Raw genomic sequence first — 26,230 nt, 5'->3', positions numbered from 1 at the left:
TGTTAATGACGGGAGATGTGTAATACGATTTTTCTTCGTCTTTTTCAGCCATCTTGGATGCGAAGCCGAGAATATTGGGACGATAGTTTCGAGGCACGTTACGCTGAACTCAGGAAAGATCCCACAAGACCACCTTTGAAGGTAACACATATATCTAACAATTATGACACAGATAATCAACGTTATACGAGTAACTTAATCGAACTAATTAATTATTATTAGTTGACAGTAAGATATTTTAAGATGTAAGATAAAATTTAAAACAAGAAAAACAAAAACCAACGGGAAACTTACAATCAGTTGGCAAACTAATAATACAGATAGAAGAAATTAAACTAACGAGGAAAATATATTTTATGAGACAATCGCGTGTCGAGTCTAAATTTTAGTTATATATTTTTTTTTTGGTCTTCTCGACAAATAAATAAATAAATAAATACGAAATACACAACCGAAAAAAGAAAAAACAAAAAGTATAAAGAATTGTAAAAGGTTCTGCGTATATTCGCTTATAAGGAAGAGTTTCCACTTAACTCGCGTCAAGGGAGACAAACGACTCGGAAAATATCTCCGAGTTGGCAGACCATCACTACCACCGCAAGCAATTGCTATTACTACTACTACTACTACTACTACCACTATCTTTACTGTCATTCTTTTCGAGTATGTTCTTCTAGTAGTAGTAGTAGTAGTAGTAGTTGTAAGTTCTATACTCTCGAACTTTTCTTTGTCGAGGCAGGCATTAACGCTAGCTCGAAGATTTACGACTTTGTCCAAACCGTAGTGGTATTTTGTCTTCGTTTTGAAAAAAAGAAAAAAGAAAAGAGAAAATTCAATAACCAAATAACGTGATAAGTTTGAAAAACATTCATATTAATATGGGCTATGATATTGTAAAATCAAAAATACTAAGTGTCATTCAAAAAAACATAAAGGTAGCCTTAAAATACTTTTTTATTTTATCAATCAAAAACAGATCAACTTTTGTTTAAAGTATTTTTTTGTCAGGTTATAGCAAATACTTGAAAAATCATGAAAAAAGTTATATGGGACATTCTGTATATATGAATGAATTCGATAATCGAATTGAAATAAAATCATTTTTGTATTTTCACGATATAAATGTTTCCTTTTAAAAGAAAAAATTCCAATGTGTTTCTTTCTACTTTAAAATTACGGATACACCTTATCGTGGCCTTGTGCCAAAGCCGGTGGATAATTACGCGTGGAGAACGAATGCACCGCATCCGTATAGGGTAATCGCGTGGAAAATACGGAATGTGTAAAATCTGGGATTCACCCTGTTTTCCGAAAGAACAGCTCGGCTGCCTAGCTACCAAACGCATCCTTATTTATCTCTTCCTCTCTTTGAGATCAAATCGGGTGTAAATAGACGACTTATTCAAATTTCTTTTTCTTTTTGTATCAATTCTACACGGGATGGTGTGTAGTAACAAAATAAGACAAAAATAGAATTGAACGAACAGTTTTGTCCATTAATAAGAATATATTAGGTCTACCGGAAAGTTCTGTCCGTTTTTGAATTGAAAGAAAATAACAAAATTTTCATACATTTAATAATATTTATTGTAGAATATTTTTCCCATCGTTACTTATAACTTCTTGTCAGCGTGATAGCAACTTTTAAATGCCATTTTTTTAAATAATTTTTTTTTAGAGGCGAAATACTCAACTAGTGCTTGATTTACATCATCTTCAATTTTGAATTTTTTTTTCTGTACAAAATTTTACAACGAGAAAAACAAGTGATAATCGAAGGGTGCAAGGTCTGGGGAGCATGGTGGATGTGACAGAATTTCCCAGCCTAGCTCTGCGATTTTCTGACGAGTCGCCAAAAAAGCATGTCGTCTGGCATTATCAAAATACGGTATGACGTGCTTTCTATTGAACATTGCTAGCCTCTTTTCTCTTATTTCTTTATTTAAATCATCCATTTGCTTACAGTATTTCTCCAAATTAAGCTTTTCATTAGGTTTCAGAAGCTTATAATGTATTGGTCCAACCATATACACAACATTCTCTTCTTCAGGTCCAAGCTCGGATTAGAAGGGGAAAGAGTAGTCTTTCCGGACTCGCAATATTCTCATATACTCACGATGTTGTCGTATGTAATCCGTTTTTCATCAGCAGTTATCATCCGGTCAAAGAAAGATTCGTTTTTGTACCGAGCAAGCAGAGATGTACATATGACGACTCGGTCATTCAAATTTTTTTCACTTAACTAGTGAGGCACCCATTTGCAATATTTATAGACCAATCCTAGCTTCCGAATATGGTCGGAAATGGTTTGTTGAGTTGAACTTAGCTTCTCTGCAATATCCGATGTTGTCAAAAATGGATTTTGCTCTATCATAGCCTTGATAATGTCGTCATCGATCAATGACGGCCGTCCTGAACGTGGCTTATCATTAAGGTCAAAATCACCTGCTTCAAATTTTTTAAATCAATTTTTGCACGTTCTATCTTAAACTGCATATAAACCAAAAACTTATACTAAATTTCGGCACGCTTCTGTAGAATTTCTTCCTTGTTGGAGCTTGTACAAAATACAGTGGCGTAAATGAACTTTTTGATAGTCATGTTTTAACGATCGCCTCTCACTGCCCAATGACATGAGAAGGTTCTTTTTCAGTTTATTTAGGAGAGTACATGTGTATAAATGCATTGATAACGAGAAATAGTCATATATGACTCAAATAAACATGTTTATATCGATTGAAACTTGAAGAGAAAAAATCGGACAGAACTTTCCGGTAGACCTAATATATAATTCAATTATTATAGTTGTTTATCAAGTCGAAAAATAAAATGATTAATGAATGTATCAGAGGGAAGTGTTGGTCAAGGTAAAAAAGAAATCGGAACGTTACTTTTTGATCTTGTTTAAACGTTTCGTCCATTTATTGGATTATATATCATATTACATATATTATTATCACATATCTTTTGGATTATACTTTCTTTTCTTTTTTATTCGTTCTTCTCTCCTTTTTCCTTCTTTAACTTCTCCTTCTACTTCTACTTCTCCTTCTTCGTTTGCAGGATCAGTGTAAACAGAGTTTGACAAGTTCAACAATACCGGCTCATCAGGGCATTGTCGTCGAAATACAATGGTGGGTGGTAGCCCTTTCGAAAACGTTCGCGACAATGGCGCGCGTGTCCACGATTTTCGAACGGAATGCATCCTTCGATTCACCTTCCATTTAAATTCCTCTTTCTCTCTCTCTCTCTCTTTCTCTTTCTGTCTCTTTTCTTCTCGTTTATACCATCTCTTCTGTCGAAAACCACGTAGCCTCGTGCACGGAATGCGTTAACGCGCGTCGAACGAAATTGCACTTATCAGCTGCCACCAATGTCCGACAGTTTGTGCCAGCTGACACCCCACCAATACCCCTACCAACACCATGACGTAAAACTATCGAACCCCTTTTTTCCTTTCATTAATATTCTTATAGAAAACGATTTTATCTATAAATACAAGATTTTATACGAGATCATCCTTACAAAAGGAGGAAAACATGCTTGACTATTACTATTATATTATGTTCATTAATTTATGTTATCTTTAAGTTGAGATATATTTAACTGACAATGGAGAAGTTGATTCGAATCCAGCTGAACGATATTCTATTAATGCTGAGAAAATTCTTCGAGCCTGATGGTCATTTAATATTCTATATTACGAATTGTAAGATTGTTTTTTTTTTTTATGGGATATTCGTATGAAATTTATTCATGATTGGATAGTTATGAAAAGAAAAGAGAATAAGAATTTGGATAGACCCAATGTTATATGTACATTGTATATTAAAAAACTCTTTGCATTAAAGATAATAATGGGGTATTGCTAACATTACCAAATTTCTCACTATTCCAGTAACATATATATACACTTAAGCGTGAATTTCTATCCCACATAATACCAGAGTAAGCATTCATAATCGTACTACGTCCATACTTCTTCTGATCTTCCATTCTAATTAGGGAACTCGTAATTCTGATAATAACGATTCGAACACGGATACCATGATGGGAAACAAAATTGCGTTTCTCATCCGATATTAACCCGATTTATACGAACAAGTTATATCCGCCGAAGATAATTATGAAAACGTATCACGGTGTCTTATAAATTAGATTATCTATCAGTCATAAGATGATTTGCCTTTTTTTTTTACTCTGCGTAGACAATATAACCCCCCCCCCACCCCCAACGAAAAAAAAATAAAAAGGAAAATTATGATAAAATTATACCGGAAAAAAAAGTTAAACACAAGAGGTTTTATATAAAGATATCAATTTATTTATAGTAGATAAAACGAAAAGAAATATGTAACGCGTGTTTAAATACACGAAGTTACGCGTTTGATTATCCGTGTATCAGTATGTATGCATCCAGATAATATAATGCATATATAAAAATACATACATATCACATATATATACACGTAGAAATAACGTGTATTCCGTTATTCCTCGTTGAAAAACCACGAGGGTGAACAAACGACGTTGGAAATGTTTATCTCCGTACACAATCCATTACACCGATGCGCGTCGGCGGTTAGTTATTTTTCTTTTACATTCTCTGCCCCCTTTCCCCTTCCCCCTTCCCTCTTCACACACCCACCCCGCCTCCGTTCACCATGTAGAAAAACAAACCTTTTCTACCACCCTTCTTCCGTACTTTCTCTCCTCTTTCCACGTTTTAAACCGATGTAATGTACACGGACACACGATAAATATTCCAGCACACACACACACACATACATACATACATACAGAGTCCTCCCTGGTAGTAGGCTCCCGTTAAATTTCATGACTTCGTTGACCCGAACGAACAATAGCGATGGGCGATGGCGGTGGCGATGGTGTTGGTGGGGGGAGGGGGGTTGGATGCTTTCTCTAAATTATCCCTAAACCTCCCACCCTTCTCTTCTTTCTCGCTTGGATTTTTTTTTTTTTTCTTTTTTTTTTATATAGACCAAATATCTACGGAAACGTTTTAATAATCGCGTCGCGTTTTTTATCGTCAACGAATGAGATAATCGATGAAACGATTGTTATCGCTATTCTCTTGTTTAATGGTCCTGTATATGTGTGGTGTATATATGTGTGTGTTTGTAATATTAATGGACTGTAAATATATAGTTTTTATCTGCAGATAAAAGCTTTTTGTTTGATTATAAAAAAAAATAATATGTACGATTATTTGATAATAAATAATACCTATACAAAAATATCAGGGGTGAGGGGGAGGAGGAGGAGGAGTGAAGGAAAATAAAAAGATTAACTAGCTAGGAGATATATAACGTTAAAGGAAATTTCTGTAAAAGCAATTTATGGGTCCACCCTGCATATTAAATCCTTCAACGTCCAAATCATAGATAACATCATCTTGTTAAAGAAGATTGAAGAATATTGGTATGTTTACGATGCCAAGAGACGCGTATATAAGCCGAAGAGAAACTTCGTATGTAATAAGAAACAAAAAAAAAACCCTTCTTATTCTCTTTCATCCTGTAACATTTTACTATGGCGGAGGGTGGGGGTAGGGGGAGGGAAAGACATACGTATTACGATATAATATATCCGCATTTACTTTAACGTTATATCTACTTAATTATGTTGTCCAATATCGTTTATCCGTTGAAGCGAATGAATGTGAAAAATATTGGATTCAAGCTTATTTCGAGTATTCTTGAATTTTCATATTCCCAGAGAAGAGGAATTTCTCTCATATGTTTCGAAATAAATAAATAAAAAAATAATATCAACCCTATCTCCACCCCCACACCACAAGTTTCAAGCCTTTATCTCAATTTTAACATCTATATTTTTCCTAATTTAACAATTATATTTTTAACAAATTATGAATTCCAATAGAAAATAATTGTCGTTAGTTAACTTGTTAAATTATATTATACGTAGTAACGTTAAATTCTCGCTTAAAAGAGAATCTTCTCTTGTAAACGAGGGTCTTTGAGTGGCTTGTTTTTCGAAATTCCGATATCAGGGTTTGTGTTATTACACGCGGTTTCCATAACGGTTAAGGTCGATAATAGTGATTCCGTCGAATAGGAGGAAAGTTACGGTAAACGCGATGAGAAAGCAACGAGCCGAAAGAGAATAAGAGATAGACTGAGGTTACAGAGACGAGAGAGAATGAGAGAAAGAGAGAGAATCTCTTCTATGTTTAGGAAGGTTAGAGGAGAAAAGATAGCCGAGGGCAAAGAGCTGGGGGGTGTATTAAAGGGCCACTACGACCCTACACGCGGCTGGCTCATGCATACCAATAAGTTCAACGCGTATAAACTTCACCCTCTCTCTCTCTCTTTCTGTCTGTCTGTCTCTCTCTCTCTCTCTCTCTCTCTCTCTCTCTCTCTNCACCCTCTCTCTCTCTCTTTCTGTCTGTCTGTCTCTCTCTCTCTCTCTCTCTCTCTCTCTCTCTCTCTCTTTTTCTCTCTCTCTCTCTCTCTCTCTCTCTCTCTCTCTCTCATACTCTCTCTATCCTTTTATACATAGTCTATATTCCACGCTAGGCGTCTTCCTTTACGTATCCTAAACTTGAATTATTAAGCATGTCAAGACACAGGCGTTTACTAATAAACGTATTGATAATATATACACTTATAATGAAACTGTCGTTACCTTGACGATAATTTTCACCGATTTTATCGATCATTTATCGAAATTTGTGTATAATTTATTTAGAAAAAAAATATATATATTTATTATGTTTATTATATACTATAATACAATTTATTATAATATTATGTACGCTTGTAATGAAACTGTCGTTACCTTGACGATAATTTTCACCGATTTTATCGATCATTTATCGAAATTTGTGTATATTTTATTTAGAGAAAAATATATATTTATTATTAATAAAAAGGTATCTTAGGGAATTTAAACATCAAAAGAAATAGAACTTAGTTTTGATAAGTTGGACTTTCCAGTTGCTGAAGAGGTCCCAATAAAGGAACGAAACGTCCAACTTATCAAAACTAAGTTCTATTTCTTTTGATGTCCAAATTCCCTATGATACCTTTTTATTAAGGATTTTATTTTTGGACGAGAGAAATAACTAATTGTATATTTATTATGTTTATTATATACTATAATACAATTTATTATAATATATTGATTTGATATATAAAAGACACATTGAATTTTTGTCCTATTACTTTGAGGATTTATTACGTGAGAGCGTATCATATACCATAACTACAGTTTGAATGTTAAACTCCTCTCGGAAGTCTGAATTTCATATAGACGTACACGTAGTATCATAAATGCGAGTACATAGATAGAGAAATACAGAATGCACAAGCGCATGTCCGTATGATACACAATGCGGATTCGTTCGTAAACTATGCGCGGCTTAGCGTGCTGCAGCTTCCACGTTGATTATGAGCGAATGGATATCGGTTTACTGAAATCCTTTGCAACCGAGGGTTCTCATGCCTAACGATATTGTCAATCGGTCGACATATTTCGCGAGATTAAACAGATGAGAATACTACGATGAAATATCTAATAGACATTTTTTTTTTTCAAATGTCTAAGATACTACTGTCACTTTTTCCCGATAATCTTTTTGTCATCGTTCATAGGCACTGTCATATTTCCACGTTCATAACAATTTCTGATCTTTCCTATCAAAATATTGAATTCAATGTCATTTTTCTATCGATAAAATCCGTAATTATACTTATGTTAATTGCCAATCCAATATTATATTATGTACACGTTTCTATTGAATTTTATTTAATTAGAATTTCTTACACCTTATATTGTCAAATACAATTTTCCATGTACCTATCATATTATGTAGAATAGAGAAAATATTCTACGACTATGGTTTAAGGAAAAAAAAGCTTTTGTTTAACGAGAATTTCATTTCTCGAAAATGAGAGAAAGATATAAAAATGGGGACTGGTATATCCGAAGTGAACGGCTGAAAATAGGAGAGGAGAGAGAGTAAGGGAGGAAACGGGGTGAGTGGGTGGGTGGATTGAGGGGGTTTGGTGTTGAGTTTCGTACGAAATGGCCATTCAATTTGTCCGCACGGTGAACGTGGAATCGAATTAAGCCGAACGAATTCGATCAACGGCTGCCAATTCGAAATCTCCGCGAAAATTTCGAACTGGTCGCGACGCCACTTGCTTTCTCTCTTTTTCTCTCCCTCCCTCTCTCTCCCTCTCCCTCTCTCTCTCTCTCTCTCTCTCTCTCTCTCTCTCTCTCTCTACCTCCCCTTTTTCGCGTCCATTGCTGTCAAAGTTAGAGAGAAGGATAGAAGAGGGGAGTTAATGGTTGATTATATCTCATGCTAACTTTCAAAGTTCCCTTTTCAATACTGGGTGGGAAAAAAACAAGGAAATAAAAACTACTATGAATTAGGAAAATTCGAAAAATTGATTAGCTTACTTACATCCTCTTTTTAAATCTTTTACATTCAAGTTTTTGTATATAACAGTTATGTGATTTATATTATATATATAGATTTTATAGGAATCAATTTGAAAATAAATTTCAATCGTATATTACAATTGATTGGACATTATAACAAATAATGTGTATACATGTAATAATAATGTTTTATCATTGTAAGAATTAAAGATAATTGAGAATCACTGTTACCTGTAAACTGGTAACAAACCAACGCAAAAGACCCTGATTAACGAGAATCGTTCCAAAGCTTGGGATTAGAACGCTGATATTGAACGTTTGTAAATAATCCTTGTGTAGCTCGCTGCCGCCGATAGCTCGACGAAAACACAACGGATTAAAACGAGAATCGCATTAATCATATTCGCCGAATGTACGCCACGTAGCTTTGCGATTGTCCAGCCCGTTACCCCCCTCCCCCTACCCCCGTTAACGTTTTGTTTTTTATATTAGATATAGAGGATTAAATGAAATCGTTAGGTGAATTCTTGTATATTTATAATCGAAATATGGAATTATAGGGAAGAATACCATTGCTTATATTATATTAATAATTTTCAAAAACACACACACGAATGTGTAGAATTTCATTAAAAAAAGAAAAAGAAAAATATGAAATTTGTGTTTATATTTATCTTCCAGGTGATTCTGGTACCACACAGTCACACCGATCCAGGATGGTTGAAGACATTCGAACAATATTTCCACAGCTCTACCAGAAGTATTTTAAACAACATGGTATCAAAGCTACAACAATGGCCGAACATGACCTTTATCTGGAGCGAAGTGTCCTTTTTATCGCTCTGGTGGGACAGGTAAGAGATATATGGCCCTTTAAACATTCTAATCACGAATAATATGCCATTTTAAAATCGATTGACGGGGTAGGTAATCAATTTCAACTTGATTGATAGCAATTTCAACGTCGATACAACCAAAAGAAAAAGAACAAAGCAAAAAAAAAATAAAGAAAAGGGAGAAAGTAAAAGGGAAAGGCTTACAGTAGAAAACAGATCTTCTCGGGCAGGCTCTCCGAAGCTTTCAAACTCTCTTAACACACTTCGAAGGTATCCTCGAAAATGGTCCAGACATCCTGACGCTAAAAGCTCTTGCTTTCAGCTCCCTCTATATATCTACCTACATGAAGCTATATACACACACACACACACACACATGCGCACATAAAATAGTATAAAGAGATAAAGTGAGAATCCGAGTGTGAGTTTGAGTGTGAATGTGAGTATGAGTGTGAGTATGATTGTGAGTGTGAGTATGATTGTGAGCGTGAGAGAGATTTCACCAAGAAATCATCCTGTATGCGTAAACATGATTACGCTGTTAGAGAGCTTCTCCGATAATCCGACGTCGTCTCGGTTAAATGCTCAAGGCTCTGAACTAGCACTGATAAGGCAACCGCCATGGCCCTAACCGGATTCAAGGATATCAACTAGCATCATCATCATCATCATCATCATCATCATCATCAGTACACCAACGTAACCAAATACTACCTCAGTTGGTTTAACAGTAGTATCATATGGTGGTAAATACAAAAGGTGACAATGCTGACGAAGATCGGATATGTTATGGGGAAAGTGAGACACTTTCAGGGATTGTGGCCAATACCTAAGAAAAGTTCGCAATCGCTGAAGATCCCATTTTCCCTATAACATAATATATAAAGGAATTATAGATCAGTATAGGTATACCATTTATAAGAGTGGTAAATAGGGACATTTAAAGATAGCAATGGTGTATCTTACGAGGCATCTCGTAAGTGCGTATTTTATGTAGACAGTCTGGATGGTAGGACAGTAAGCAAAGCGTAATAATGCCTTGGAGGAGTAGGATTGTCGTAAAACCTTGGCCATTAAAAGAAAGATATATAATACGGTGAGTGGGGGGAGGGGAGCTTCTCGAATTGCTGTTTAAGATCGCTGAACGTGGAACGTAAGGAATAACGCTTCTTTTTTTTGAGGGTCTTTTTTTTTTAATGACTAACAGAAAAAAAAATAGATGCATAGATATAGAGTAAGAATAAAAAATGAGAGAGTGAGAGTGAGAGAGAGAGAGAGAGAGAGAGAGAGAAAATTACCGGATGAAAACGTAGAAGCATAAAAGAGAACGATCGGAAAGTGGTGGAGAACGTTCGCTCATTCTCCCCCTTTTCTTTTTCCCTTTTATACTTTTTTTTCTTTCTTTTTTTTTTTCTTTCTCTCTCTCTTCTCTTCTCTTTTCTTTTCTTTTCCTGTGTGAATTGCCTCTTACCGTGAGTACAGCTGATGTCGTCGTTCTCGGTTGCGATAGGGAAGGGAGAATATCCTGGAACACGAAAGAGATCCCTCGGGTTAGTTGTAACCGTCTGACCTTAGCGCTCGTGTTGGAGACCATCGAGGATGAACGTGTAAAACAGAAGAGGAAAAGAAAGAGAGAAAGAGAAGGGAGTTCTACGTGAAATAGCCTATAGTATTTTATAACATACTGTATATTATATACAGGATCTTTTACCTAACTCGACCCCACCTAATATATATATATTTTATATATATCTTTAAAAAGTATCTAAATAAAGTATCTAAAATATCTTTATTTTAATATCTTTTATATCTTTTTTTATGTAATATATATATATTGAAAATTGTTTCATTTCTAAAATCATTTAGATTTCTATATTTCTAAATGTTGAACTTTGACTGTGTTAATCGATTAGATTGCGTTATTATATTACGAGTATGTCTATTATTTTTGTTTTTTTCCCTTTTTATTCCAAATATAGTGCTCACCCTACGAAGAAGGCGGTGATAAAGAGATTGGTCAAGGATGGACGACTAGAAATGACTACGGGAGGATGGGTGATGACGGATGAGGCAACATCTCACATCTTTGCTATGTTGGATCAATTGATCGAAGGTAAGTCCTAAATAAATATCTAAATATTTTTTATATGATAATAACGTGTCGATAATAAAAAATAGAATTATAATTAACAATAATATCAAATTGAGAGTCGGATAAGTAGTGTTGTGGAAGAGAAAGAAAGAAAGAAAAAAGGGAAATAAATCTTGATAATCCGTAGAAAAAAAAAGAAAAAGGAAGAAAAAGAAAAATTGGTAGCTGAGCTCGTTTGATACTCCAAGGAAAGAAGAAAGGTATTTTTTCAACGGCGATAAAATCCTTCGTCCTCGGAAACGCTATGTCGTTAAGTCGATCCCAGTTTCCTTTTCTCTCGGCATTGTTCTCGGAGATGCCGCAATCGTAGTACTTTAAGGATGAGAAAACGAGAGAGAAAGATATATAAAGGGGTGCAGGGGAAGAGAGTTTGAAAGGGATGAAAGAGAGAAAGAAAAGATGAAGAGTGGTATGTGTCCTCCTTATTACTCTTTTTCGACGCCCTTTTCGCGATGGAAGCGAGAAAAATCTTTCCTCCTTTTCATTCTTTCTTTATTTTCTTTCTTACTATCTTTCTTTCTTTCTTTTTCCAGTGTTGGTGTCCTTCTCTACCACTACTCGAAACTTCCTTCCGAACATTGGAGATCCTTATTGCTTCCGTGCTTTCCCTCGTCGTAAAGGAGTAATGCTTAGCACGAGCTAACAGGAAAAGAAAAAGAACAAAAAAAAAACATAATACGAAAAATGTGCTCCTTTGCGAATTTTCTGCCGTAAAATGAAAAGAAACTACTCTTCCTCCTCCTCCTCCTCCTTCTTCTTCTTCTTCTTCTTCTTCTTCTTCTTACCCCCATCGAAGAAAATGCAATTTCTTTTTTTAATTGAATTGAAACGAAACGAAACGAAACTTAAGAAATATGGGATTAGAAAATAATGTATATTTTAGTTTAAAAGTACGGAATATAAAATTTATTTATTTTATTTATGATTCTCTAAACGTATATATGTACGTGTCAGTGTATGTTCGTCTATGTGTAAATTCGTGTAACGTCTCGTGAAAATTAGAACGGTAATTTCATCCTCAATTACAAGGGATACATCTAGGAAATTATTGACCCTTTGGGACTTGTAACCTGTAATCCGATCAAAACCCTTGGAATATTATTTTATGGATACAAAATTATTCCTTTGAACGATAAACGAATGGTAATAAGATATGATACAGGAATAAAATATTCATTTATATGCATTTCACTAATAACTATTAATTCTCGTATATTAATAACGCATATAAAAACTATTAATCGTATTCCCTTAAAGAATTTATGAAAATGGATTATATTATATTGTTTTTGCACGCGTAGTATTTAATATGAACTAACTTCTGATTCTTTTTTTATTTTGACATTCTTGTTAAAATTATGCACGAGTTGATAAAAATCAATTATAACACTTTACTACATTATATTACATTTTATTTGAGAATACGTCGTTTCTCTACAGTAGTACAAACCGTTTATGGGCAGACATAGTGAGAAAAACACGACACCCCTAAGTCGGATCTAAAATATTCTCGTAAAGACTTCTCTCTCTCTCTCTCTCCCTCTCTCTCTCTCCCTCTCTCTCTCTCGTTCTCTTTTAAAACCATTCTCATTGCCATAATACCCGATTCGCGTTAGCGTGAAGCGAGAATATCAAAAGTTCTACAAAGTCTTGTCTCGTGTATAAATGTATACGTATACGTGTGTTTGTTAGTGTTGGTTAGTGCGATCGAGCTCTGGTGGAAAGGACCTCTTCTATCCGTGTCATTTGCATCGAAATGGCAAACGACGGTTCTTGGCGTCAGACATGGTGCCAACGTTATGCAAAATTTCCTCTGCCTATTTTCGCAAATTCAAATGTGCCAATTTCCGTCGTGTATCGTATCATATTATACCTCTCTCTTTATCTATCTATCTATCTATCTATCTATCTATCTATCTGTCTGTCTGTCTGTCTGTCTGTCTGCCTATTTATTTCTTTCTCTGATACATGTATATCCTAATAAGTGCATAGAAACTAATACATTTTTTGAACAAATATATATATATGTATATATAATTGTATATATAAGAATCATATATATATCAAAAATATATATATAATCGTATATAATTTTCTCAGCATTAGGATATTTTTTGTTTCCGAATGAAATGAATAACATTTGAGAAACGTTTTATATTACTGAATATTTTGTTGTTTAAATTGAAAATAATTCAATTAGTTATTTCTCTCGTCCAAAAATAAAATTATTAATAAATAAGTATCGTAGGGGAATTGGACATTAAAAAGAACTAGAACTTAGTTTTGATTAATTGGACGTTTCGTCCCTTTATTGGGACTTCTTCAGCAACTTAATCTCTAAAGTTCAGCGTCTTTTTTATTTAAGCAGACATACATTCTTGTAATATTCGAAAAACTAAACATTCGTTATCTCTTAATCCGTTATATTTGAACACTCAAACAAAACAATTTTATTTATTTATTGAAAATAATACTGTGGTGATCGTAAAATACGACGGACAGAAAAGACCAGAAATAGAATAAAATCGTAGTTAAACGATAACACTGATGTTCCGTTTTAGTTTTCGCATCGGTAAGCTCAACAAATAAGCGAAATAACGATCTTCATTATTTCGGTTGCTGAAACAAAAAGGGAAAAAGAGATAGAGAGAAAGCGTGTCTCGTATGAAAGAGGGTGTGAAAATAGAAAGACAAGGGTTGGTGGAAACGTAGGGGTTGCGAAAAATCGTTGCGTAATCGAGTCAACGTCAGTAACGAAGGAAAAGAGGGGTGATTACGTGGTTGGAAAAAAACGTGTGCCGTTTTACGAGAGAACCTGAAAACGATGAACGCACGGCTGGAGGATCACAAGAACCGAGAAATAGGCTAACAGGCAAATCCTGCAACACACACGAGAGACAATAATTGTTTTATCCTCTTGCGTGTCATTGTATCTCACTAAATGTATATGTTAACGGTAAAGCACGAAAACCATTATTAATGTGCACATTACCTAGATAATCTACAAAATAACTGATTTATGTATTTTACCGGTAACATTTTATACCCTAATATGTGCATAGAAACTGATACGTGTCGAAAAATTGCAAAGATTTTTCTATTTCGTTTATATATATCCCAATTAAAATATTTCTTTTTCATTAATGTATCTTCGATAAATCATTTGCGCAGTGGTCGATATTAATCAATTTCAAAAAGTGTCTAAATCAGAAGAGAAATATGAAAACTTATTTATAACATTTAGGGTCAATTAAAGAAAAGAAAGGAAATAGAGAGGAAAGATAGGTTCTTTGAAATGAATAAGAAGAAAAGAAAGTTCGGAATACTCGAACTTCTTTTTGTTCTCTTCATTTTTTTTCTTCTTTTCTTTTCTTTTCTTCCTTTCTTAGTAGAAAACGATAGGAGAAAGCTGACTCCAAATAGAGTGGCGGCTACTTTGACCAAATTTAATTAAGCTTTGGACTACTGCATGGATCAAACCATCCTACTTCTTCGTTCATTTCCTTTTCTTTTTCTTTTTCTTTATCTTTATTACTTTCTATCAAAACCAGGGAATATTTTTTGCGAAGAACAAGCCAACGGAGGCTAAGTTTTTCTGCCGTTCTGCATTTTTTAAATACAATTTTCTTTGTTGAACCAATGGAACATAAATGAAAGAACTGTCTCTCTCTCTCTCTTTCTTTCTTTCTCTTTTTCTCTTCATCTCTTTTTCTTATTCTCTTTCTTATTCTCGAACGTGACCTTCGTCTTTTTAATTCAAACGAGCGAACCACTGAAGTCAAATTAAAAGATTCCTTCTTGTTAGAATACTAGAAAAAAACGAATAATTTTTACAAAAATGGAAAAAATCGACGAAAATTCGAATAATTTATTTTAAGAGGATTCAACGATTGTTCAGAACGTTATTCAGATCCGACTTGGCGATGAAACATAATCGATTTATTCTTTACCATCTGTAAATCAATCATTTATTCTTATAACTTTATTCTTTTATTATATCCCGTTCATTTAAAAAAAAAAAAAATAGATATATACGAAAGTAGTATTAACATGAAATAAAAAAGAGAGAAAAATATATAATAGAATTGATAATAAATTATTAGCAAATATTGGATAGCAGCAGCAGTAGCAAGCTACAATTTTTCTCATTACGTTTCTCGTTCCATTTAACGAACTTTCAAGTAGAGGAGATAGGAAAAAGAAGAGAACGTCGTTTTTCGGTCCACTGCATAGAGAAAGAAGAGATCTTTCCTCCTGCCCCTTTTACTTGGAACTAAAACGAATCGTTTATTATTTCTCGGCTGATTAGATATCGAACAGACGATCGTAGAAAATTGTTGAGAAGACAAAGAAAGAATAAAAGAAAGAAAGAAAAAAAGAAAACAAGAGAAAAAGAATGAATCGTGTATTAGTTTTATTTTTTTTTTTTTTTTTCAAAGTAAAACTTCTCACGGAAATATAAAGTTTGACCTACCCTAATACATAAGGATTCCTCGATAAAATTGTCGTGGGATGGGGGGTGAGGTCTCTAGTCACCAGATATTCCCCAGGTATTATCGACGGGAAAAAATGAAATGGAAAATAAGAAAATTGTGGAAAGTGAAAATTGTCGTTATATAGAGGAAAATAATATGAACAGACCATGTGAACGTTATCGAATCATTAAGAGGAAATTCGAAGGGTAAAGGAAGGGAAGCTGGTTACCGGTAAACGGGTAGGCCATAATTTACGAGCACGGACGCAAACGCATCTCATTCCGATCGCACCTGTTCGATAGGTGGAAGGGTAATTTATTAGCTTGCGCACAATCCCAATTCGACGTAAGGACAATAGACCGTGCAGACTGATAATAGCATATGCAATCATCGAGAGAAGACAGGGTGCACCGGCGCCATATTGTCGGTCACAAGATGGCAGCTGGTTGGTCGTTCATTAAATATTCATTAAGCCATAGATACGAATCTAATGCAATTAACTTTAACATTTATCTACCTACGACAACTACGACGACGACGACGAATGAAATTTTCACAAACGAAATCAAATTACGAACAATTTGAAAATGAAATTTTATCGGATAGATATATTAACACGTTGACTGTATTGGGGCCACCGGTGACCTCATCATAAATAATGCATAAAACACAATATTATACAACGCCGGTATATCGTTTTGTAAACAAAATTTCAATTAAATATGCATCCCATAACAGAAAATTCGTGTAGGCGTGGCAAACGAATCATGTGATGAAAAGCGCCAGTAATCAACGTGTTAAACCCCCCTCCCCAAAAAAAAATAATAACAATTTACATGACAATTATTAACAAAGACGTAGATTCTAGATCAAATTATTTATCAACGCATGAAAGTGGTCACTTTTCGTTTTAGAAACCAAGATAATAGTGTGCAGCGAAAGCTTCCTAGAATTATTGCGGATTGCACGAAAGTGCAGTGGCTTTTCGGTAACGAGAGAAATAGAGAGAGAGAACGTTAGCAGAGAAACAGCAGTGGTTAACAGAAGGAGCACGAGACTAGAACTCTGCTAGTGCGATAACTTCGTTAATGCACACATGTCGTGTCTAATGAGTTATAATCAGTCGAGCACCGGCTGAGTGTAGTTTAATGGTTTGTTCGCTCGCATTAGGCCCTACTATCACCCTTTTACTCTCTCTCTCTCTCTCAATCTCTCTCTCTCTCAATCTCTCTCTTTGTCTAGTTTGTTCACTTAACGAATGCGAAATATACGGTGTGTAGGACGTTACATTGGATTTTCGAATTTTTTCGATAGAAAAAAATCGAGGGAAAGAATACGTGACCAGAGACTACAATTTGTATTCTCTACATACATATATATACATATATATATATATCTAACTCTCGTTATATTTAATAACTAAGGCCACTTTTATGAACGAACTTTACTTACTAGTATTACTATAAACGATTGATTTTTGTTTTGTTTTGTTTTTTTTTGAAAAAACTTGCACAAAGCATCTTGTAAATCTATCGAATATATTGCTTGCATCTTTATTACTATATTAGGTAACCGTTTCTTTTTTTTTTTTTTTTTTAAATAATTAAGGTAAAAATAAATGAGACGAAAATCTCGTTAACTTTCTCCAACCGTTCTTATTTTCTTTCTTTCTTTCTCGTTTGCACCCTCCCCCTCTTCTGCTATATTTTCTCTCTCTCTCTCTCTCCTTCGAGATTGTAGCCTCAAGGCCGACCTAATTTCGCAACAAACAATCTCAATCTGACAGAAGTTCCTGATACTCGTTACATCTCTCGCCACATGTTTGCTTTGTCCAAGCTTGATAATTTAACGGGACGCACTAATTAGATCTCCAGGTATTCTGATATTACGAAGGAGAGAGAGAGATAGAGGGAGAGAGAGAGAGAGAGAGAGAGAAATAGAGATAGAGATAGGAAGGAAGGAAGGAAGGAAATGAGGGAGACAAAGAGAAAGACATCATTTTCCCATAAATTGTCTTGCAAATTCTGAAGTGTAAATTTTAGGCTATGACATGATCACGTTGTTAGACTATTAAATAACAGATGCTACGAAACTAAATAAGAAATATAAACTCTACGAATAAGCTTCATTTTAACGAACATAACAGGTTGTTCTCGAACAATAAATCTTCTGTCATTCTGTCATTTTCATAAATGCCTACTCGTTTACATAATTTTCTATTTGACGTGGTTACAAATGTTCCATTATAAAAACGAATCAAATATATGTGTATTAATTTATCGAAAATAAATTATTCTATACACTATATTATTTGAATATAATACGCGTTCCTTTATATCACATTCATGTGATAACATATTACCTTAATAAAAGATACGAGAAAGGGGCAGGGGCAGGGGCAGGGAAGGGAAGGGAAGGTTGTCAAGGACTCTTAGTAGATAGGAAAGGACAGGAGGTGGGTTGAGAAAGGTGGCTTAACATGTGCCATGGCAAATGACGCATCCACGCAACCTGGGAGAACTTCTCTGCAGCCTATATTAAGCTGTAATCTTAGAGAATATGATAGACGACATAACGTCACTCCCTAGTAACGGTACTGTGTCTAAGTCTACTCACCCCCTTTCCCTTGTATCAGCTTTTACCCTACCTATATGACATATTTCGGCATTACCCCAATCCTCCCCCACCAACTATGACATTGTTACCCAAATATATGTAAGATTTAAAAAACACTTTATTTATTTATTAATTTTATTATAATTAATATAAAATAAATTAAATACCTTTATAAAAATGAATAAATAAATATATATATGTATATATATAAAATTGAGATCGTAATGAATTAATTCACGGTTTGCTGCAAAAGCCAAGACCTTCCTGGCTGCATAAATGCGTTCATGCGCGTAATAACATGCACGCCTAGGATCGAGCGTGAAATGTATTCTGTGGCCACGGATCAGGATTAGCTTCAACGTGTTATGGTGTTGTGCTGCGTTTATACTGTCGCCCTAGGTTACGTAGGAATTGAGATATCGAAATTAGTTGCTTCAGGGGGCAGAGTGAGTGTTGGGAGAGTTACGGATTTAGAAATAAAAGGGTTTTTTTTTCTCATCGACGTAACGGTATACGAAGAATCACCCTAATTATCGGTTTATTTACAAAGAAAATATCGCAGTAATGACTTGGGTAACCGAAAAGAAATTGTCTAAACCTTAAACTGCAAACGCTATGTTTCAGGAAGGGAACCATAAAACTAAAGAAAGAATAATCATTTTCATTGGTGATAGAACAATCTGAAATCTTCAACCGTGTCGGGATATCTTTAATTTCCTGTGATCATCTTATTTTATTAAATATATCACGAGTCATTAATTATTATCAATATCATTATACCTGAATCATAATTATGGGGCACACCTAGTGTGAAATTTAAAAAAAAATTGATTTTTTTTTGCATATTTTGATAGTCTATATCTTTAAAAATAACATACTGAAATTTCAAATAAATATTTCAAATAGTTTTAGAGTTACAATATTCTAAAGAGCAGCCAGTCAGGGATTAGAAAGCAATCATTTTATCTTTGAACGCATTTTTCTCAAAATTACATTTTTCAAATTGGCTGCTGTTGTAACTCGAAGAAGAATCATCCGATCGCTTTGATTTTTTTTGGTTATTTCGTATATGTTTCTCTGTACAATGATCTAAAAGTTTTACGATTGTATAAAAAATGTAATTTTGGCGGGCCAAAAATCATCAAAATTTTGAGCAAAATTCGATTTTTTTTTTTAAAAAAGTATACCATTTTGTTAAATTTTAATTTTTTTCACAATTTTAGGTCATTGTATAGGCAATACCTTCTAAATTGACAGTATTTTTTTTTTATTTCATCCACGGTGAAGGTTGGAATCACTGCAGCCGTTTAGGCCCTTTTTTTTATAGTGACTTAGGAAATAACGAATTACTCGCTGAAAATTACCTTTTTTCATTTGAAAATTTTAGTGAATATTCGTTAATTATGTATAAATATATCCTTTACATTTTAAAATATTTCATGCAGTAGTTTTCTTTAAAAAAATTTCTAAAAATCACCTTTTTTTTAGGCGGTCACACTAGGTATATCCCTTAATAATGACAAAAATTGATATTTTTTAGAAAGATTTTATAATGCTATAATTTAGATTCAATATAATCTTTCCTATGGCGAGTATTATTGCAATGATCACCCTTAACCTTAACTCAATAAACAATCTATATTATAGCAAAAGACCTAACTTCTGATATCCTCTTAATATTCCTTCTCGTTGTGGATAACATAAAGGGCAGGATATATCATTTAACCGTCGCTGACTTTCGGGTAATTCTGTTAACCTATCTCAACGAACCCCCTCCCTCCGTCCCTTCCTACCTTCCACTCGCATCCTGATCTTCCTGTGGGATTAATTTCGTGGTTTCTCTCGTCGTAACTTCCCTTTCTACTTCTGTCTCTTTCTCTCTCTCTCTCTTTCTCATTCTCTCTATAGAATGAAGTCCTTCCTATTATCAATAATAAAAATATTTAATTTTTTTATTAATTAAGCATACTAACAAGTGTGCTATGATATCAGTTTTTTTTTCTTTTTGGTTATAAAACACTCCCATTGTACGAAACTTTTCTGTAATAATTAAAGGATTTAAATCATATATATAAATGTTTTCCAATTATGTTTTAACTTATTATTAAATTATTATATTTTGTATTCTTTCTATATATTTTTATTTTTTAAATGTATATACTTGCATGCATATAATAGTAACGTTTTCTGGAACGTCTCGTCAGTATTCCTCCTCAACGCGAAATTGATATAATAGAATCGTGTAGTTTGAGTTTCCGACTACGCGATAATTATGCACTCTGCCCCCTTTTCGAAATAATTAACAGAGCTTGGAAATATCCTCTACCAGCTGGCCCTTCTGGCTTGTTCACGATATTACGGAATTTCTAAAATAATTCATTCCCTGCTTTTATGTAATTTCATATCTCTTTTTTCTTTTTTATTATTATATTTAATAATTTCATAAAATGTAATTATATGTATGATACGATACAGTCCAATTTACGAGAAAAAAGAATCATACAAAAATTAAATAAAATACGTTCAATTTTATTCGATTTTTCTTTAACGTCAGGTCATTTTAATTATTGCACATTATTATCATCGAACTTTTCCTCAAAGTATACATACCTAATCAAGATTAGAAATAATAATACTAATAATAATACTAATAATAATAATATATTAGGTTGTCCGGAAAGTTCGTGCTAATTTTCGATAGGTGTCATTAAGTTTTTTCATCGAAAAGCCTGAAAAGTTTTGGAAAAAAAGACTTATTCAAGTTACCCTTAAAGATGGAAAAAGATCGTGAAACAGAATGGCACTTAATATATATTGTATAATTTAATAAATAAATATACATATCAACTCAAACTTAAATGCTGCGTTGCGTTTCAATCTTTCGTCAGAATCGGCACGAACTTTCCGGGGAGAACTTAATTAAACTTAATTGGTAAAAGAATCGAATTGATTATTTTACAGGACATCAATGGCTGAAAACGAATTTAGACGTGACCCCGGAGTCAGGTTGGTCCGTCGATCCTTTCGGTCATGGTGGGACGATTCCTTATTTCCTAAAAGCTTCTGGCGCAACGGGAACTGTAATTCAAAGAATACATTACGCTTGGAAGCAATGGTTCGCGAAGAAACAGTACGGTGACTTCATTTGGCTCCAACCATGGGACCAAAGTGGTAACGCCGACATGTTGACGCACAATCAACCCTTCGACATCTATAACATCAAACACTCCTGCGGACCGCACCCACACGTTTGTCTAAACTTCGATTTTCGTAAGATACGTGGCGAATACACCGAGTACACCGTCAGAGCTGTTGAAATCACGCCGAACAACGTCAAACAAATGGCCGAGTTACTTTTAGAACAGTACTCGAGAACTGGTTCTCTCTTCAATCACAACGTCGTCTTGATGCCTCTCGGAGATGATTTCAGGTTAGATATTATTAACTTTATTTCATAATTATCAATGAATAAATATAAAAACATGGATGTGTGTGTACTATTCATTCTAATATATATATATATATATATATATTTTTTTTGTTTCTTCAGGTACGATCATGCAATCGAATGGGACCAACAGTACACGAATTACAAAATCCTCATGGATTACATAAACAGTCGCAAAGACGAATACAACGCCGAGGTGATTTTTGGAACTCCGAAGGATTACTTCCAAGAGATTCAGAAACGAGTAGAAAAATTTCCCACCTTGAAAGGAGATTTCTTCGTTTATTCGGATATCTTCAGCGAGGGTAGACCAGCCTATTGGAGCGGTTATTTTACGACTAGGCCGTATATGAAAATTCTCGATCGAGAATTGGAAGCTAATTTGAGATCAGCCGAGATATTATACACCATCGCTTTAAACGTCGCGAAACAATCTAAAAAAGACATCAAACTTTACGAGACGTATTTTGAGAAACTCGTGAAAGCTAGAAGAAATCTCGGATTGTTTCAACACCACGACGCTATAACGGGAACTTCTAAATCATTTGTGATGAAGGATTACGCGTTGAAACTCTTCGAATCGATCTCCGACACCACGAGCTTGCAAAGTTTCGCGATTCAATCATTGGCCGCTACGACTAACAAGCCAAACTCCGTCTACGTCCTGGCGGAATCCGATAGGGACAGTTATGAAAAACTTCCAAAGAAGATACCCATCAACATGAACAGCCAAGAGACGCGAAAGATTGTCCTGTTCAATCCTCTTGCTCAACCGAGACAAGAGATGATCAGTCTGAAGGTTACTTCGTATAAAATACGAGTGTTAGATCCTCAAAAAAACCCGATACCTTACCAGATAGCACCGGTGATGAACGCTACGAGCATTACGCACGACGTTTACGTTCTCCTCTTCGTTGCAGAATTGAAACCACTTGCGATAGCGACCTACCATCTGCAACAAGTGGACAAGATCCCCATGGACGCTATATCCACGATTTATTGCAGTAGATGCGGCAAGGACAATGTTTTCACGACAAAACCGATGCAGATCGGGGACGTTCAACTGGAGAATCATAGAATGAAATTGCTATTCGATGGTCAAACCGGTTTCTTGAAACGCGTTGCGAAAAAATCGAGCGGTAAGATAATGCAATGTGCTATACAATTCGCTGCTTATCCATCGGCACAATTTCACAGTGGTGCTTATCTGTTCATGCCGGATCCTAATCTACGGGACACGGATAAGGACGTTCTCGAGGCTTACACGCCCCATCAAAAGATCTATATCGTCAGTGGCAGCCTGAGTTCTCGTTTGACGGTCGAATATGGAAAATTATTGACTCATCATGTAGCGATTTATCATAGAGACGGTGGTTTGGGCGATGCAATATATCTTAGAAACATCGTTGACTTCGAAACACCACCGAAGAATCGGGAAACCGAGATGTTTATGAGACTTCAAACTGATATAATGAACGGCGAGCCGCCAGAATTTTATACAGATCTTAATGGACATCAAATGATAAAGAGACGGAAAATTGAGAGAATTGGTATAGAGGGTAATTATTATCCCATAACAACGATGGCTTACATAGAGGACTCCAATCACAGATTGACTCTATTGGTCAACCACTGTCAAGGTGCTGCCAGTTATCAGCCAGGGTGGCTCGAAGTTATGTTGGACAGGAGGACACTCTACGATGACTCGAGAGGAATGGGCGAGGGTCTTTTGGACAATAGAAAAACTATAATAAAACATTGGCTATTGCTCGAGGATATCGTGGGCGGTGGGGACAAGTATTCGAAGCCATCCTTGTTCGCCAATCATCTTAGCAATGCTTTAAACTATCCTGTAAATATCTTCGTAGTCGATGGGACCGAATCGGAGATCGTTATGGCACCGGAAGTTAGACTTCTCAGCCAGAGCTTCCCCTGCGATCTTCATTTGTTGAACTTAAGGACAAATCACGATCAGAAACTGCCACATTTCCCAGTGAACAACGCGCTTATGGTCTTGCACAGGCAAGGTTACAGCTGTTCGGTTGGCGCTGACGTAACTATGAAACACTGTCCTTTAAACGATCGATTATCGCAAACCACGACGTTTTTTAAGTTATCTAAACTGAACGTCACGAAAACATCTCTGACGGGTACAAAAACGAAACGTCATTTGAAGGACGGTCTCCAAGAAATTGGATTGCAGCCAATGGAGGTCGAAACGTTCAACGTTAATTTCCTTCAATGATCTCTTATAAGCCTTCATCATCTCGGTTAGAAAATAGGGTCAGAAATATTTTATTGAGATTATCGAAGGACTTTGAAGGATTCTTCTCTTTTTCTTTCTTTTTTTTTTCTTTTCTTTTTTTAAATAGAGAACACTGCCGATCTCTCAATACACTGACTGGCTAAATCTCTTTCGTCTGATTAACGAACATTTTTTGTAAATACGACCTTTTTATTCATTTACTCGTCGAACTTTCGTAAATTACGACAATTATCTTTTGTATCGTTTATTTTTCACTATAAATTCAAGAGAACGCGGATGATTCTGAACCAAAAAGAAAAACAAAAAAGAAAAAACAGAGAGAAAGGGGACAGTGGCGAGAGAAGAGAGAAAGTATAATACTAAAAACTATTTACTTTAAATATGACGACGTATACGTTTTCGACGAGTTTCTTTTATATTTTTTATCGAGATCAATACGGAAGAGATTCTTTCCTATCGTTATAATTGGAATATCGATAATGAAAACAAAAAAAAGAATGAAAAAAGAAAAAAAAAGAATCGTCGAGAAACGAGAAATTATATAGACATTGTACATATCAAGCCATAAACTTTACCGTAGATCGTATATTACGATAAGGAAATAATGTAAATGATATGCACCTATTTTCTTATGCCAAACGTTTTATCGCCAACCCTTTCTCTCGGTCTCTACTGCGCTCGCTCGAATTTTTTTCTAACCCGAAAAAAAGAAAAAGAAAAAGAAAAAGAAAATAAAAAGAAATAAAATAATCTCTTGAACTGTGTCGAATCGAATGTTCTTCCGAACAAATATAAACGTTATAATATACTTGCGTATATTCAAACATACATACATACATACATATGTAAGTTAAGTAAATACTAAGTAGTTGTTTTAATTGTAATGCATCTTATTTCTCAATTTTTAAGTTGATTAATATTTCGGAAAAGAAAAAAAGAGAAAAAAGAAATAATCTCCAAATGATTTTCCGAGGATAAAAGTATGTGTTACAATTTGAATTTACTGTTAAGTAAATTATTCCAATGTTAATCTAAAAAACGAATTCAAATGAATTCAACGAAGCTATATCAAACGGATGTGACGTTATTTCTTCTTTTTTTTTTCTTATTTTTCACGAACTTATAATTAGAGAAAAAAAAATCAAACGTAGAGCTGACGTTTACCGATCAGATGACGAGCTGATGTAAATACTAGTATAATTAACAATAACGTCGTACATTTCTGATGAATTTGACGTCGCGCTAGTTGTGATAAAAGAAATGAAATTATCAATTATAATAAAAATCATTTTACTATACTTTTTTATATAACTATACTATATATATATATATTTCAAATTTAAGAAGATAAAATTCGAAAAAAGAAATTTTTAATAACCGTCTCTTTTGTTTTTTTTTTTTTTTTCATTAACAACATCATTCAAGCAAAAAACAACTACGCGCTATTGAGTACAATCTTCTATGAAATTTCTTCTTCCAATTTATGGTGCAATAGAGATTGAATTTAAACAAAATTATTCGCATTCTTATCCAGAGACTCAGCCATTTTAGGTGACACTTTGCGACACTGGTTTAAGCGATGCGAGCCAATGCAAAAATGCATTTAAAGCATATTAATTATATGTATGTAATATCATGCGAATATTATGATCGTTTGTTATCAATGAAATTATTGAATTACGACATAACAGGAAAAATGTGTGAGAACAATATAAGATAATATTTACTTATGACAGGATCGCAAGGGAAAATATATATATATATATTTTTTGTTTCTATATTCACAAAAAATTTCTTCCTTCTTTTTCAAACGGCGATCAAAATTATTCCCCCCATTGATATTACATTTAAACGATCTTGCCAGCGTCATTTTCTTGCCTCCCAACCCACCGTAATCTCAAAGAAACTGAGAAAGCGAGTAAGAAAAGAAAAATTAAATAAAATAAAATAAAATAAAATAAAAAATGTGGACAGAAGTTTTGTGCTTATTAGAAAAGTTTATAG

The 26,230-nt window shown here is 34.4% G+C and overlaps 1 protein-coding gene across 1 annotated transcript; it reads left to right on the top strand.

Moving 5' to 3' along the window:
* LOC106792496 (alpha-mannosidase 2) lies at positions 1-24,706 on the top strand. Its single transcript, XM_014758937.1, has 5 exons — positions 1-141; positions 9,115-9,287; positions 11,249-11,382; positions 21,474-21,942; positions 22,063-24,706. Exons 1-5 carry the CDS (start codon positions 16-18, stop codon positions 24,203-24,205), a joined length of 3,045 nt encoding a protein of 1,014 aa, XP_014614423.1. The 5' UTR covers positions 1-15; the 3' UTR covers positions 24,206-24,706.
* The last annotated feature ends 1,524 nt before the right edge of the window (positions 24,707-26,230 follow it).

The sequence above is a fragment of the Polistes canadensis genome, unplaced genomic scaffold, assembly GCF_001313835.1.
Source record: "Polistes canadensis isolate GaletaPanama2010 unplaced genomic scaffold, ASM131383v1 scaffold_450, whole genome shotgun sequence".
Taxonomy (NCBI): domain Eukaryota; kingdom Metazoa; phylum Arthropoda; class Insecta; order Hymenoptera; family Vespidae; genus Polistes; species Polistes canadensis.
Note: the sequence above shows the minus strand (reverse complement) of the source record. Positions and strands in the feature narration are given on the sequence as shown.

What these genes read in the sequence shown, in the direction of transcription:
- LOC106792496 (XM_014758937.1), top strand. Translation starts at nt 16, where the DNA reads ATGTGTAATACGATTTTTCTTCGTCTTTTTCAGCCATCTTGGATGCGA. An exon ending in CCACAAGACCACCTTTGAAG is followed by an intron (nt 142 to 9,114) that starts GTAACACATATA and finishes TTTATCTTCCAG; the next exon opens with GTGATTCTGGTACCACACAG. An exon ending in GTTGGATCAATTGATCGAAG is followed by an intron (nt 11,383 to 21,473) that starts GTAAGTCCTAAA and finishes ATTATTTTACAG; the next exon opens with GACATCAATGGCTGAAAACG.